The following is a 17,809-nucleotide window of genomic DNA, read 5'->3' on the forward strand; positions in this document are numbered from 1 at the left end:
ATGTTGGGGGAGCTGGTAGAGGAGGAGCGTTGGGTTTGGGGAGCCGGTAGAAGGAGAGAAGGCAGAGCATCGGGGTTCGTTTTTAAAAAAGTTTTATTATGTTTTTTTAAAAAAAAATATTAGGCTGATGTGAAAAGTTGTGAGAGTTACGGTTTTATCTCTATATATTAATTCTTATATATTTTCATAAAATAAAATCATATATACTATTAATGGCTGCCAAGTGCCAACGTCCAACGAAGTGAAAGGCATAATGAAAGTGCATCAAATAAGTGAATAACTTCTAGAACACTAACTTAAAAAGAGGTTTTTTAGCATTCTTATAAAAAAAAAAAAAAAAAAAAAAAGACTTTTTAGCATTGTTATTAATACCGTTTCGGACTTCGTCTCGGTTTATCCAGTGGAATGAAATATTTCGATATCGACCGAATTCAGCGTACTGTTTCAACGTGTTTCGGGATTTAAAAAAAATAATTTATATATATTCTTGTTGAATATAAAATTGTCAATTTTAATAAATAAATAACTAAATATCAAATAATACAAATTATTTAGTCTTAACTCTTAAGTCTTGAACATCAATTTAACATCACACAATAAGAAGATTTACAAGACAATAACTAAATATCAAAAAATACAAGATTTACTTCTCTTCATCATCATCCATGAGAGAAGGATCAAATTCATCATCAAAAGAACTCCCAAAAACTACCAACACCCATTGGACCTTTACTCTTTTTTTTTTTTTTTTTAAATAATAGGCCAAATCCAGTATCGGCCGAAATATGCATCTTGGCCGAAATTGGCTGGAATTGACCGGAATGGCCTGGAACGGCCCAAAATTTGACCCGAGGTAAAACGTGGAGTATTCTGGTACTGGTTTGCGTACCGGTACGAAAAATTCCGGCCATTCCGACTGGAACTGAATGGAATCAATAACAATGCTTTTTTGAACACCTATAAGGTTATGACAAATCTTGAAACTATCTTTTACTTTCAGTTAGGGAAAAAAAACTATTAAAAATAACTTATCCATGAGCTTTCTTTTTGTTCCATGCAAATAGTTTTTAGAAACTATTATAATAAAATAAAATAAAGAATAAAACCACGACAGCCAGAAAATGGTTTTTTTTTTTTTTTTTTTTCAAACATGAAGTTTACCTTCTTCACATTATTATTATTATTATTTTTAATAAAAAGTTTACCTTCTTCTTTAGCGGAAGTCCACCATTTACACCAGCAAAAAGATAATTCCCAGTAAGGAGTACTTTTTAAGTCTTTTTTACCATTGGCTTTTAGATCTGTTTACAGTGAAAATCAAGGCCTAACCAATACGAAATTGTACATTTTTGCGGCTTTCTCAATCGACACTATGAGATTGCTTTACACACTACTCTGATTGAGTCGGTTGTCATCAACGTTTTAAGTTTTATGATGCACACTCCTCATGGTATCCTATAGCTCATTTTGGCCTAGGGGGTCAGAAAGACTTCGTACTTATAATCAGGACAGATGTTGACCTATATGAACCATGTAATACTCATTTTGCAAAAGCAGCTCATTGATTCAGTTACCTTTTGTTCGACTATGCGTACTAAATGGTAGCATTAGTATTACTCAAGGAACAGTCAAAGGGGAGAGGATTTGAACGATAGAGAAAGAGGGAGGGGGGAGTAAAAAGAAGCTTTGTTGGTCATTCACTCACTCTCCTTCAAGCTGGCCATCTTCCTTAACTCCACTTGTTGATCCTCTATTCGGCTCACTGCTCGTGAAAAATCACGGCTTGCGAAAGACATGGTATCTACTTTATCAAGGCGTCTCTGTTTTAACTTCAATATAGCTTGTGAAACTTCTGCCATTGAAGGTCTCTTTCTCGGTAATTTGTGCAGGCATTTGTGCGCAATACTCGCAAGCCCCCTCACTTCGTCAATGTTGCATTCTCCAGCAAGCTTCTTATCAAGTATTTCATCAACACCATCATGACTCATAGAGGCCTTAAACCAAAATAATTACAGGTCTATAGGTTAGAAAGCTTGGCAATGCAAATAATTTGAAACAACTACTGCAAAGGGCTAACAACTCACAAGATTTATATATTCCATTAAGTTTTGTTGGGGGTGAATGGATGTGATGAGTTCAAAGATGATAATGCCAAAACTGTAGATGTCACTTTTCATTGTGAAATTGTTTGTTGATACGTACACTGGGTCTATGTAACCGTATGTGCCTTTCAGTCCAGAATTCCGGCCATCAAAGACCTCTTCCTTTGACAACCCAAAATCAGCAACCTAAAGGAAGTAACGTAAACACATAAAGGAGCTGAAAATTTACAATAACAAATATAAAACTCACAAAATGCATGTGATAGCAAAAGCATATGCTGGTCTCAAGACCAAAAACATGGGGAACACTGCTCTTTACTTCTGTTTTTCATACTTTCTGTTTTCCCTAAATGTCTTTGGCAGTCATTCATGATTTTAGAACTTCCAACTTGTACAACCAAAGAGGTGGGAGGGGAAATTGAGGGTGGGGTGGGGTTCTTGGCAAAGCAAAGAAATAAAATTAAGTATGGCAATGTGCATTTTTCAACCAATTTTGGTAGTATTGTAATAAATTTTAGATACAAAAGAACTTAATAGACTGTTAATGTACACTAGCTTACCTTGGCTCTCATTGATCGGTCTAATAATATATTAGCAGACTTCAAATCACGATGTATAACAGGTGGCACTGCCTGTTCAAGAATTTTCATATGAACTGTATAAACAAAAAAAAATTGCACCATGGGAGAAAAGAAAGAACAGAATAGTCAACATACCCCTTCATGAAGGTACTCAATCCCATGTGAAATGTCTAGAGCAATTTGAAGCCTTTCATCCCAACTCAAAATCCGTTCTCCTTCACCTAGGCAAATGCAAAGCAAGATGGTTCTCAATAAGAACAACTCAAAACCCTTTTCTTTGAGAAGTTTAGTCACCAGCTAGTTTACACAAATAGAAAAGATATCTACAGATATACAAATGATTGTGAAGTTACCAAAAAACATGTAATGTTCATAAACTCTCCCATTAAATTTGATTACTTTAACTGAATTATCCAAAAAAGAAAATGAAGATAACCTTTTCATAACACTTAATACTCATCACAGTTTGAGATTAATATGACTTCCACTCTCTCCTCACAAAGAACAGATGCCTTCCAGCAGTCTGTTACCACGAAAATAAGAAATCTTGATATGGATATTAAAGAGGGTTCTAAGCTTACCATATAGAAGGTTTGCCAAGCTCCCATTACTCATGAACTCATATATCAACATGTGCTGTCCTTTATCTACACAATATCCTACCAAATTCACAAGATTCCGATGATGCAATCTTCCAAGCAGAGATACCTGTATCATGACCAGATATTTTTGTAAACTGAACATGCTTCATGGATGGTCAAAATTGCAATATAATAATATATGCATAGTGACACAGGATGGGAATGGTCAAAAATAGAAATAACGGAAAAGGAAGAAGAATAGGACAAATCCTATCCTTCACCCACCTATGGGTATTTGGAATCACCACCAAGCTTAGAGAAACATCCCTAATCAGAAATTTCTCATTCAAATTGCACTGCTCAAAACCATCCCTAGAGCCTCGTTTTAATGTTTTAATAGGTTTCAAGGAGTACAACAAACCACAATTACATTCCATGAAATCCTCAACAAAATTAAATCCTAAATTCAAAATTTGAAAATGAAATCTAAAATTCAAATTTCAAAAATGAAATATGGGATAAGAAAAAAAATTAAAATAAGCTTGATTGTGCTCCCCACATCATTATCCCCTAGTTGGAGAAAACTCAACCTCAAGTTTTGAAATGTCTTAGGATAAGAACTTTAGCGCTTAAAATTTGTACCTCAAGTTTTGAAGTGTCTTGCAATAAGAACTTTGGCACTTGACATTTGTACCTCAAGTTTTGAAGTGTCTTACAATAAGAACTTTGGTGCTTGATGTTTGTACCTCAAGTTTTAAAGTGTCTTACAATAAGAACCTTGGCCCTTGACATTTCTACCAACTCATGATACACTTTTGGCAACACTAAGAACAAAGAATATTTTTGTTCCGCCAAATTAAATTCATCAGAAATGATAAAATCAATGGGTGAAAACAATTTTGCAAATGTTATAGCCTTATCTTAATACTCAAAATCACCATCATCTCAAGCCTTTTCACTTCATGCACCATAGCAGACTGAGTAGCAGGTGCATCAAACTCAATTTTCAAAACATGTACAACCTCTAATTCATGGATCTCTAGTTGCACATTCTCCTCATCAACTAGTGACCCTCCAACATGTTGCATTGGGTCTACCTTATGCAAAAGGAAAAATTCCCACATTTTAGGGATCTAACTACTTCTGCATATGCATATAATTAAATTGCACATGTTAAATTGAAGCTCATGTAAATTGGAGCATATGTAAAACCGGCCACTCCATGCATCCAAGTGCCACATCACCATGTGCCACATCATCCATGTATGCATTAGACTGCATTATGCTCCCCCTTTAAGAGAAAACTTGTCCTCAAGTTTTATCAGCTTCCCTTCTCAACCAGCAACTTCACCAATACCAAAGCTAGATGCATTGCAATCCAATTCGAAGACCTTGTCAAATTTGGGTAGTGAAAGAATCGGAGCTTGGGTCAACCTTGTCTTCAAAAGCTGAAAACATATGTTTTCAGCATCTTGATTGCACTCAAAAGATGTCATCTTGAGGCATTCAATAAGTGGGGCTCCAATGGAGCTGAAATTCCAAATGAATCTTTCGTAGAAGGTGACAAGACCATGAAAACTCCTTAATTCTTGTACATTCAAAGGAGTAGTCCAATCAGCTATAGCCCTGATGGTGTCATCCATCTTGATACCTTTAGATGTCACAATATAACCCAAGAACAACACTTGTTCACCGCAAAACTACATTTCTTGAAGTTGCACGTAACTTTTCTCGCCACAATCGATCAAACACTTGTTGGAGATACACCAAAAGATCCCCTCCTAACTACCACTATAAAGCTATAAAGCAAGATATTGTCGAAATACACGACAACACATATCTCCAATAGCAGCTACATCTACATCATGATCTGAATGAAAGTACTTGGTGCATTTGTGAGAACAAATAGCATAAAAAGTCCCTCGAACTCCCCCACATGAAAGCACTTGGTGCATTTGAGAGACTAAATGGCATAACAAGTCACTCAAACACCCATGCACAACGTAAATAACTCCTAGCCTATACATAACATAGCTATGCAAATTCATTATAATCTCCTTGTTGATAATAAAATTCATATTTCTCTGAGTTGAAGATTGAGGTGGATTTCCCTCTCTTCATCCAAATCCTCTCTCTCTAAAATTTTCTTGGGAAATTATTTCCTCACATCAATACAACACATAATTTAGGTTGTAGTATGTATACATTTTTTGGCACTTAGTATTTCTTTTTCAGCACTAGGTTTTGGTGGTACTTTCTCTTGGGCATGAGTATAAACTACTTAGTAAGGGTGTGCATGGGTTGGGTTGAGGGGACTTTTTTACCCAACCCACCATAGTGGGTAAAAAAAAATTCAACCCAACCCACATGGGTTGGGTTGGGTCGGATTGAACCCATGGGTTGGACAATTTTTTTTTTTATTACCATTATTATTAAAATTGAGCAAAAAAAAATATATCACACTTGCCACCTAAGTTGATAAAAAAAATATAAATGAACTAGTATCCTAAGTCACTTATAAACAAAATATACATGAGTTCTTAACTCAGTTATAAACAAAATATATCTAAAATTTTTAAATTTTTTTATTAATTATATAATATATTTATATATATATATATATTAAAAGAACTAATAGGATTTTATATTATATATGATAGTAGGAATCGAAGAAGTGCTCTACAGTTGGTTTTTTTTTTTTTTTAAATTTATTAAATATATAATATATTTTAAACATATATTAAAATATGGGTGGGTCGGGTTAGGTTTGGCAGGTTTGTAATTTTTATGACCCAAACCTAACCCGACCCGCTATAAAAAAAAAAAATTTGTAACCCAACCCAACCCACCAAGCCCTAAAAACACTGACCCAACCCGGCGGGTTGGGTCGGGTTTGGTGGGTTTTCTACACACTCCTACTGCTTAGCCTTTAGAGGTGAATGCCCTTGGATTACCCGGCAACTAATTCTAGCAAGTGAGCTAAGTTGCCCACAGGTTTTACTCGTTAAAGGCACATTCAAAGTACTCTTCTTTATTAAAGTTCCCTATGTTATTATAAAAATTAAAAAAATAAAATAAACTAGGTTTGGGTGTTACTTGAGATTCCTTCATCGCCAAGGTTTCATTACCAACACTATCGTCTCCTGTGTGTGAAATTGCGGTTTCATTGCTACAAGTCATCTTTCACGAATAAGCCATTAACTTGATCTTCATAGACAGGCCATAGGTGGCTTTTAGTATTGGATCCATTAATAGTAAAGTGGGCTTAGGACTAGAAACTATGTGAATACTCATTTTTTCTATTCAATTTATGCCTTGTAACTAGTAGGGAATCTATTCCCTTGTCTTAGATTGTTTCTTTGATGTAAAAAGTCACCCTATAAGTTCTTCTTTCATTTCTTCCCAATAGGTTATAGCCTGCTGTCCCTTCCAAGGTGATGATTCAATACCATACCAATAGTCCCCAGTTTTACCTATAAGTTTCATCCTGCCAAACCTATCCTTGTTATCAAATAAACCCATTTGATCAAAGATCTGGACCATTTCATGTAGCCAATTGGTGAAGATCCATGGGTCTTGATGACTGCTTCTAACATCACCATTATGCACTAAAATAATAAATTTCAACCAATTGAAATAAGAATTGGCTTGCTAAACAGGACAACTTTCCTGTCACAATGGGTCAATTCATGTGAACAAGTGGTGCTGGCTAAGATGCTGGCTCACTTATTGAATAATAGGTTGACTATACCCATGTGCTAACAAACCCAATATATATATATATATATATATTTAAAATAGATAGTGTTAAATTACCAATTGTCCCAAAAGCTTAAGTTGTTAGGAAATTGTGAATTTAATTACTTAACCATAAGTTTAACACTTTCCCTCACTTGTGGGCCTAAACTTCCCCTTAATAAGTAGGAGCCTAACAAGTGAGAATTTAACATTTTAAATGGGAGGTTGAGTAAAGTCAATGATCGAACTCAGGATCTCCTGCTCTGATACCATGTTAAATTACCGATTCTCCCAAAAGCTTAAACTGTTAGGAAATTGTGAATTTAATCACTTAACCATAAGTTTAACAGATAAAACAGGCAGCATAATTGTTAATTTTATTATGAGATCAGTAAATCAAAATAAGTCACGAGTACTTTGCAGCTTGACCAAAATGAAGTTGCTTAGAGATGAGGGTCTGTACTGTGGAGATCAAAGGCAACATGGCGACATTAGTGAACATCTTTAGTCTCAGTCCATGTGGTGGCTGATTGGCATAGGTCAAGCAAGTGAAATAGGAATGATCTCTAAAGTGACTCTCAATGATGACGAGTGTAAGGTAGCTTGTAGGTGACAGCTCAGCATCGAGGAGGAAGGGGCAATACCAATGGAGGTGAAGTGGGCCTCAAGTGATTGGGTTGCAAGCAGTGAATGGTGGTTGGGTTATGGGCTCAAGCGGGAAAGCTTGTTTGGGTTCTGGGGGGTTTGAAGTCTGGGTGATTTGATATGGGTCGGGTTTGTCGTGAGTGGGTGGATCTGTTTCAATGAGGTGGGCTCTGTAGAAGTGGTTTTAGGGCTCAGAGTCTTGTAGCTTTGGGTTTCGTGGGGATGGTGGTGGGCTCTTCACGCATTGGTTTGCTAATGACATGGAGATAAGGGAGCCCTTTTGGCAAAGGTCTCATAGCTGCGGTCTTCTGGATTTTCAACGATCTGGGTGTGATTTGTTTCTAAGGGCCATGTGGGGAGGTCGACATGGTTGGATTTCAATATATATATATATATATATATATATATTATCTAGGTATATGATAAGATAATAACTCCTTAATTTACAATAACCATCAGTAACAATTCTTTCCCTAAACTCCAAAGTAACGATACTCACACAATCAAACCAACAAAACACTATAAATACCCAAGAACAAGAACCAACCCAACGACAAAATCAAGCATATAAGGTACCTTGAAAGTTAAAACAACACCAGCAATAGTAAGGTCATAAAGCAAAACCCTCTAAAAGAAAAACAAAAAACAGTATAAACCCAATAAGCATAACCAACAGAAGAACACAAGAAACCAAAATGTTTCAAAAAAAAAACCCAGCAAAGAAGTAAGAAAGTTTGAAGAAAACCCATGTACCTTATCACCTGAAAAAAGTAACAACCCAACAAAATTTGATGCTACTTGTTTTGCAATTTTGATTGTTGTTGTTGCTTTTGTGGGTCAAGAGTGAAGACTGGAGAGTGGAGAGACTAGTTCAGGAAAGAAACTGTAGAGAGAGAGAGAGAGAGAGAGAGAGAGATGGAGAGAGGAGAAAATGAAAGAGCAGTCTCAGTTGGAGGCTTTGTGGATTTTGGAATAAAGAAAGTCACGCGGTTTATTGTATTGGTTTTGGTTGCATTAATTTAAAAAAGATTAGGTTATTATAAATTATCAAAAGGAATAATTGCCAATTGGATTTTTTTTTTTTATTCAGCCAAAAAAAAAAATTTTTTGGAGAAGGCCAAATTGAGTAAGTAAAAAAACAGTAATGCTAGGAACATTATTTTTCTCACAATTTGTTCACCTGGTAGAGTTGTAAACTCATTATTTTTACTCCATTATTTAAAATTTGTCACATAAACCAATTGTGATAAAAATTGTAAGAAAAATTATGGTTTTAACATTTTCATTAAAAAAAAAGTTTTTCTATTGTTACAAATATACTATTAAACTCACGGCTTTTGCTCAAAAAATAAATAAATAAACTCACAACTTTTACTACAATTTTCTTATATTGTAAGAAATTATAATTGAGTGTTTGACACGTAGTAATAGAGAGAGAAAAAATGATAAATTTATGTTCTTATATTGTAAGAAATTATAATTGAGTGTTTGATACTAACACATAAATTATAAGAACATAAATTTATCATTTTTTCTCTCCCTGTTACTGCGTGCCAAATAAAACTTTCAGTGAGCCAAATAAAGCCTTATGANTGGTTTATGGGTCAAAGTTGATTGAGCTGCTAGAATCTGGGTGTGGAGTTGTGGTTGAGTCTGGGTGGTTGACATGGGTGATATGATTCTGTTAGATTGAGGGGTTAGGGTTTGCTTCAAAAAGTGGTTTACATTGTGCCTTTGTTGTTTAGGGACTTGATTCTGCTGATTAGTTCAAGGTTACACTCTAATACCAAGTTGGTGCAAGACGAGACCGGTAAAAAATAGAAACAGTAAAAAAGGAAGAATTGAAAAATCCTAGGTTTCCCCACCTAAGGGTGCTTTGAATCACCACCAAGCTTAGAGAAACATACCTAATCAGAAAAGTTTTATTCAAAGTACCCTATCAAAGCAATCCTGGAGCCTTTTTTAGTAGGCTTCAAGGAGTACACTAAGCCACAATTACATTCCATAAAATGTTAACAACATTAAAGCCTAAATTCAAAATTCAAAAATGAAATATAAGATAATGAAAAAGATTTTAAAATAATTTTGGTCGTACTCCCTGCATTACCTAGTTTGCCATTTTTAGATTCTAATGGTCCTCACATGAAAACAAAGGTATACGAAGGCCAAACTAGTAATGCAAAATACTTTCTTTAACAGGTGCAAACTAGTAGTTCATAATACTATCATACTTGTAAAAAAAAAAAAATCATAATACAGTCATAATCTCTCTAGTACCAGATTGAAAATTAATGCATTTAAAAATAAGTCTTCAGAAATAGAAAAGCTTAAAGGAATTCTGGTATTCGATCATAATGCCAATATGGATTTTAGAGACAGCCATAGTTCCTGGGGGACTTCCTTGCCAACTTGGGTTCAGACAAACAATCTCTGACCATATTTTAAGTGCCTGGGGTACTTTCGAAAGGTTTAGTTTTCATTTTTGTGTCCCTTTGAATTAGGAAAAAAAAAAAGGTGGGAGGGTCTATAAAATATATATTAGGAAAAATCTTTTCTTGCATATGCTAAATCTTAAGGGATCAAGAAACTTCGTTCTTTCTAGACTAACCATAGATGTAATTCTGTGGCCCTTACCTCTGTTTGAAACTCTCTCTCTCCCTGTTTGGAATTAGAAGCAAGCACCTTCACAGCTACTTCTCCTGGGTTTAGTGTTGCTTTATAGACAGGACCAAATGACCCTTGTCCTAAAATAGTTGTGAAATTCTGTGTAGCTTTCTGAATATCCCTGCATAATGGGTTAAATAAGTCATACACATAATATAATGGGTTAAATAAGTCATACACATAATATAACATATCAATTCAGAAGACATGCATTTAGGAACCAGTAACCTCAGATGAGTATATGAAAGTTGCACCCAGACCAGGTATAAATTCCTCATAATTTCAGCTCTTTGGTCATCAAACATGTACGGGAAAGAAATAAGGCAAAAGAAATTTTACAAGCTGAAAAACAGCCCAGCTTAAAATTTTTAATTTTTCCCTTGCATCAAATGAGGAGAAAGATTCACAACAGACAATATTCAGTGGAGATTCTAAAATTCATTTCCCCCAATTGTTAGCTAGATTCACAGTAGTTGGGGTCTCCCATTGCACCTAGAAGCTGCTTGATTGCTTGTGACTGAATCTACCAAGCACTCTATCCCTCTATGGTTTGGTTTGCTTTCAAGCACACTATCCCTACATGTTTGTCCAATTTCATAAATCAAGTAGTACATTGGGCCACATGGTAACTAAACAGAGATGCTTTTTTTTTTTTTTAGTTGACCTGTTGCATGCAACCTACCAATGGAAATCAATTCCTAATATATCGATTATCTATTGAAAAAAGAAAAAAAAAAAGAGATATTGTCCCAAGAATAATATGTGATTGTATTTTTAAAAGTTTAGTTGACCTTGTTGAGCAAGTAACTGCACAAAACCAATTCAATAATATGAAATATAGTAGAAGTAAGATCTTATGGATGCAGTTAAACTTCAGCTTGAACCTATATGAGGATGATATTCTTTCCTCAGTACTAGTACAATAGTTTTCCATCTGCAATTTTTTCCCCTGTCCAACTAAACACAGAAATCACAGTTTTAAATAATCATTATCAATTTACTTTTAGGTTTTTGTTTGGGTGGCTCTGAAGTGAAGATGAGCTTCATTAGAAAGTTTTAACAAGCTAACCTCTCCACATCCAACATAACCCCAAGCAAAAAACATGGAGGTCATTTAGTTCATGATCGATATACACATTACATAACAAAATTCTACTAGTGAGAAGGTTCCACAAAAAGTAGACTTCAGAAGTACAAGAGCATAAATTCGTTTAAAATTCAAGCTTAGGCAAATCTCAGAAACTACATACTTGTAAGAGTATCTAAGTATGCCTGATGGAGAAGCAATGCGATCTTTATTCTGACTTTTCCACCAGGAAAGCTGAGAACTTTTTTGAAGCTGCTCTGGTCCCTGTATGGTTATTGAATTCGTGAGAGATGCACTAAATTCAGTGCTTGTACCAAAGCCATTTGTGCGTATAGGAAGGGTTGTGCTTGGTATACTATGCTCATTTGCACATCGGCGAAGATGAGCTCGCTTTCTGTACCACCTTATGCCAAGGAATACCAGAAAAGCTATCAAAATTCCAAGGGCCAAACCAACTGAGATGCCAATGATAACCAACCCAGCTTGAGGAACCATTCTTTGGTCATTTCTTAAATTCTGACTCTGAAAACATCTTTCGGGGCAGAAATGCCACAGATTCACTGTCATAAGATGAAGACAAATAGCATGCAAACTTGAGAACCTCATCTAAAGGGAACTGAAGAAAATGACAACTCAAAGCCCCTGCTCATTTCTTTCCCCCCTTCTTTGCTGACATATGAGCATTAAACTAACAAAAGAAATTCACCTTAGCAGATAGTAAGAAGAATAGTGTATAGAACATCTTGTTCACAAAGAATGATGACTGTGTTGTATCAAGTATTAATGCCAATCTAATATGATGGAAATGTTTACTTGCAGAGGAGACTAGTAAAATGACCTACAGCCTTCTATAGTTTGTTCTGGTGCCACCCATGCATAGAGGAGGTATACAACAGGTACACAAAAAATTAAACATAAAAAGTAAAATGATCAAGCAAATCAGGCAGAGCAACAAAATAAAATAAGCGCAAAGCATTTAGCCACTCCAACAAAGTCTGAGGAATAAAAGCTTCAGGTCATCAACCAATCTTTCACAACATTCAAAAGTCAGATCATTCCTCTCCCACCAAATACCCCACACGAGACAATGGGGGATCATGCTCCACATCGCAGCATTATTACACCTAATAAACTTGCCCAGCCAACTAGCTGAGACCTGGGCGTGGAAGTGTCTTACTCTTTATAGATTATAATTCAATTTAGATTTATGATAGATTCATTATTTATATTGGTTAGGTATTTATGCTTGTCTTCTTTACTAAAAACAGTTGACCCATGTTACAAATATTAATCAGCATGGCAAAAAATCAATTCAGCTGGTCCTTTTCTTTAGGGAGCATTTAGCTAATCAAAGAATTGATTTAGTTCTCATGTAAGCTGTACCAAAAATAAAACCAGTACAAAATTGAAGTCGTTTGTTTATTTTATACTGAGTTTTCTTAAACTCATTATACCAAACTGAAAACAACTAAAAAATATTGTATTTTTTAGTTGGCAGGTTCTTTGACAGGCCAAGTGTTAAAATAATGGTTAAATAATTAAATTCTGCCTTCCCTAATAAGTAATAACTTAAAATTTTAGAGTTTTCAAAGAAATGGTCTTGAGTTTGAACCCTAACTCCACTCTACCTCCCATTTATTAAAAACAAAGTTACAAATTCAACATGATGGGTCTGAATTACTGAGAGAGTGATTTTTGACCCCCACTTGAGGAGTGTAAGAATAATGGTTAAACATATAAATTCTGCCCCTTTAAGCTCACTGGCTCTTTCTTCTCAACATGTTTTTGTTTCTCTTTCCCATATCCACCAAAATTTTTTGCTCAATAGAGCCAATGTTGAGTTAAAAACCCGCTATAACCACATAATTTGAATGAAAATTACTGGACACTCTATCTCATCTGGGATCGAATTACGTGCAGAAATTTGCAGCGGTATGCAGAAGGAAATAGCTACAATAGAATGTCCTACTAATCCAAAATGCTCATTCACCATACATGTTCATATAATTATCAAGATGTGAAATACTCACACAACCCCACAGTACAAAGTATGATAAAGATTCAGTGAGCCAAATAAAGCCTTATGACAAAAAATTGTACATTTTTACGTGGTATTAAGTTTTTTTTTTTTTGATGGGATTGGTATTAAGATTTTTTATTATAAAATAATATGCCTAATTTTGAGGTTTTATGGCCGTACGACTACTAGGGTGGTCATTATACATAGGCGTATCCGCCGCCTTTGAACTTTGTGTTTCTTCCTTCCTTTGGTTGATTTTTCAATGCTTCTAAAAACAAAATTAATATCCATCCAAACCGAACCAAACCAAATCAAAGATGTTTCAAATTTCAAGGGAGAGCATTGATATTAGATTATACAAAAGTTACCGTCTATGTTTATATTAGCTCATTGAAAAGAAATATTTCTCATTAAAAATTGATCTATTTCATTAAACAAATTAGATATTACAAACATTTCTTTTATAAAAGAGATTAAATATTATAAATTTAAAGATATATATAAATGATGTGGTAGTTTATACACAATTAGATTTAATGAGTCAAATCTTAACCATGAAATAAATTTTCACAATTCCAAGTAAAACGGAGAGTATATTATTCAAAATTCCTAACCCCTAATCACCATAACAGCTTTAAAAAGACACTAGGTTCAAAAGTTGTGATTGGCTTAAAATGTTAACTCCAGTTACCACATCTTTACAAGAAAAAGAATATTAAAAATCAAGGAAAATAAACTTAAATAAATAAAAAAGAAAACACACCCACTATTGAAAAGGTTGGCATTTGTGAATTGGATTTAGACCAAATTAAAAACTGAATTTATTAGTTAACAATACTCCACGAACTAGTACTTTCCATTTTTTAGTGGTTGACGGGGTCCAGGTCAGAGTTGAAGCAAAATTTGGAATATCTTCTTTAATTGATATTCTAATTGATACTACAGAATATGACATCTCTTTGCACAATAATATTCAACTTTTTTGCACACAACAACAATGCCAGTTTTTGTTTATTTTGTCTATGCAATTAGGATGCCATTAGTTTTTGTTTTTTAAAGTAAAGAGATCATGAAATAAAATTACATAAAAAAATTACATAAAAACATGTATAAATCATTATCTAGAGTCATTCTAGACCCACTGGAACGTAGCCAGATTAAAACCTTTTGAAAAATGCAAATGAACACATTTTGAATATAAATAAATGGATAATTAGGATTTAACATTTGGGTGAAAACTGAAAAGGGCCTAGGGAAGCAGGGGAAAGCGAAAAGGGTCTCTTTTTCTTTTTTCTTTTTTCTTTTTCTTTTTTTGAGAAAGCGATTACGATATATTTTGTTGTTCTAGATGCCACAATCTTATTTGTTTGTCACAAAATATATAGTTTTTACTATTATTATCTTCATAGATATTTAGATTATGTCTATTTTTTATTTTGTCGAATTTGCCCTACTTAATAGTTAAAAAGTCTTTAAAAGAAGAGTAATAAGGAGGACATATAAACAAATTAAGCAATAAAAAATATATGTATTTTGAAATCCCTTAATTTTACATGTTTCTACTATAATTGTTCTTCCAAAACTCTTAACCGTTTAAATTCTAGCTTATTCCCATTGTCTTTATTATCGTTATTATCGTTATTATTATTAGCTCTCTCTTAAAATGGGTGGGCATTGAGTCGTTGATAGTTATTTTGAAAACAAATATTGACATTTATGTCAATTTATTATTTATTATATCAAAAGCTGGAACAGTGCACTAAAGAACTTTAATGCTAACTAAAGCCTAAAGGTTCTTTCGGTTGTATAGTTTTAATTGTAGAACTTTGCGCTAAAAGCTCTGACAAAATAGCGTTCAAATGCTTTAAGGTTGTTAAAACAATAGAACCATTTGGTGACCAATTGTGAAAGAGTGCTGCTTTTACAATATTTTTACAGTAAATTTTTGGTAAAAAATTGTTATTGGTTTTTATTTGAATCTATTATTAAAATATTTTTTTATCTATCAATAACAACCAGTAATAATCTGTCACTTATAATTTGTTGGAAGTTGTTACTAGTTTTTATTTGAATCTACTATTAAAATATTTTTTATCCACCAATAACAACTACCAATAACTTGTCACTTATAATTTATTATGAAAATGTTATGGATATAATATTTCTATTTTTTAGATGTAAGAAATAACAAAAGCAAACATAATATTAAAAAAATGGTACCAACCTAATTAATGTCCAATATTATTTGTTTTATTATTATTATTATTATTAATGCACTCTCTTTCTCACAAAATGAGTGGCCAACTGGTAATTAAGTTTCATTTTGAAAAATAAAATATAATAAACATTTATGTCAATTCATTATTTTTATTGATGGTGGGAACGATGCACTAAAAAGTTTAAAATTTTAAGGCTAAAACTCCAAATTTCAGGTTTAGCCTAAGTTCTTTCTATAAAAAAAAAAGGGGGGGGGGGGGGGTGGTGAGAGGAGAAGAAGAAGAAAGGCTTAGCCTAAGTTTTGTTAACACTATTTAACAAAATTGCCAAACGTGTGACAGTTTTTTATTAAAAGAGCTATGAGAGCTTTTTTTTTTTTTTTTTTCTTTCTTTAAAAAAAAATAAAATAAATAAAAACAGCCCCAGGAGGCAAGTTATTTAATAGCTAAAAAGTCATAAACATAAATCTTATAAATATCAAGAAGAATAAACTTAATCCAGAAGAAAAGAAAATCTCACTCTCTTTGCTAAAGCATGAGTCAAAGCATAGTCTTGGCAAAGTGTATGAGATAAAGAAAAGTTCTAAAGAGAACCAACTATGAAAGCCTTAAAGCACTATTTATTTTTGCCCTTTCTTACAACAATAGAAAGGCACATTGTTTTTAAAATTTAATAAAAAAAAGTTCGTTATCTATTTAATTTGGACATGGAAGTTAATTTAAAGGCTTGAATGTGTACGTAGCTGACCTGTAATATGGTCCCCCAAGTCCCTACTCTCAACTGCCCACTATGAAGTTAGGGGAAAGATTGCAAAGAGGATTGGTTATATATATATAAATGAACAACAATATGAAAAATGCACTGGAAGATTATCCAACCAATCCAATTTGGGTTTTGTTTTCTTTTGATTTTGTATGCATGTTTGGGTTGGTTTGCAGGGGTATCGCTACAACTCTTGTTGGGTCTCATGTATTCATTATATAATTTGTGTCAGCCACCAAATAATTTAATTATTGAATTTAAATTTTAAAAACTCCACTAATAGATTATATGTACTCTATGATCTTAATATGCATACCAAAATTCATGTCAATCGAATGTTATTTATCATTCAATCCATCCCATCTTTCATGCATTTTTTTTGTGCATAATTGAAAATTACAAAAACTTGGAATTTAAACACCTGACGGATGGTTTTAGATCAAATAGTAAATAACATCAAAATTAAAATGAACTTGTTAGAGCATTCTCATCAAAGAATGCAAAAATGCTAAATCTTAAATTTTAGCATTTGAAACTCGAAAAACCCACTCTATCAAAACTTGCATATGCTAAAAGATTTGCCATTTTGCTACAGTGCACTCTCATTTTTGAGAGCGCACTGTAACAAGATGTTATAATATTTTATTAATTTATTTATTCTTTCTCCAACTCTCTATCTCTCTGTCTCCCACATCTCTCTCATTTCTCTAGTTCTCTCTGTCCTCACTCCCTCTCTCTTTCTCATTCAAAACTTGCCACCAAAGTTGGGTTGGACCAATCTGCATGGAGATCGACCTAGTGGCGCGGTTGAGATCGTACGTTTAAGATCGGCTTGGTGGCAAGGAGAACAGCGTGATGGCGTGAGATCGGCGTGGAGGAGATCGACATGGAGACCAATGTGGAGATTGGCATGTTGTGTGTTTTTTTGTGGTTGTTGTGGCTGGTGTGTTGTGGTTCTTGTGGTGGTGATTTCTTGGTGGTTCTTGTTGTGACCGGAGCTGTGGCTGTAATGTTCGGTGGGTGTTTGGTCCATCTGGGTATGGGTGGTGGGTTTTTATTCAGGTTTTGGTTCGGGTTTGATTCTCACCGTGGCTATGGCTGTAGTGTTTGACCGTGGGTGTGGTTTTGGTGATGGGTTTTTGGCCGTGGATGGTGATGGGCCATGGGTTTGGTTGGGTTAAGTTGGGTATGGGTGGTGGTGGGTTTTAGTTGGAATTGAGAACGTGATAGGTGGGTGGCGGTGGGTTTTGGTTGGGGTTGAGATCGGGTGGTGGGTTTTGTGGTGGTTGTTGTGGCTGTTGGTATTGGAGTGGCTAGTTGTGGGTGTGGTTGTGGTTGTGACTAGGATTGCTTGGACTGAGAAGAAAGTGGTGAGTTTCAGAGAAAGAGAGAGACACAGTGGTAAAATAAAA

The 17,809-nt window shown here is 34.3% G+C and overlaps 1 protein-coding gene across 2 annotated transcripts; it reads right to left on the reverse strand.

The window, feature by feature from the left end:
* Positions 1 to 1,543: 1,543 nt before the first annotated feature.
* On the reverse strand, positions 1,544 to 12,028 carry LOC111985690 (calcium/calmodulin-regulated receptor-like kinase 2). 2 transcript variants are annotated; one of them, XM_065780871.1, is made up of 7 exons: positions 11,562 to 12,023; positions 10,282 to 10,432; positions 3,265 to 3,391; positions 2,819 to 2,904; positions 2,663 to 2,734; positions 2,085 to 2,288; positions 1,544 to 1,994 (listed from the first exon to the last, which is right to left on the reverse strand). In XM_065780871.1, the coding sequence occupies exons 1-7, from the start codon at positions 12,002 to 12,004 to the stop codon at positions 1,698 to 1,700; spliced, it is 1,380 nt and encodes a 459-aa protein (XP_065636943.1). In that variant the 5' UTR covers positions 12,005 to 12,023; the 3' UTR covers positions 1,544 to 1,697. The 2 variants fall into 2 exon arrangements, with proteins under 2 accessions (XP_065636943.1, XP_065636944.1); XM_065780872.1 differs by lacking the exon at positions 2,663 to 2,734 and having other exon boundaries at positions 11,562 to 12,028.
* Between the last annotated feature and the right edge of the window lie 5,781 nt (positions 12,029 to 17,809).

This window comes from Quercus suber, unplaced genomic scaffold, assembly GCF_002906115.3.
Source record: "Quercus suber isolate HL8 unplaced genomic scaffold, Cork oak 2.0 scaffold_249, whole genome shotgun sequence".
Lineage (NCBI taxonomy): Eukaryota > Viridiplantae > Streptophyta > Magnoliopsida > Fagales > Fagaceae > Quercus > Quercus suber.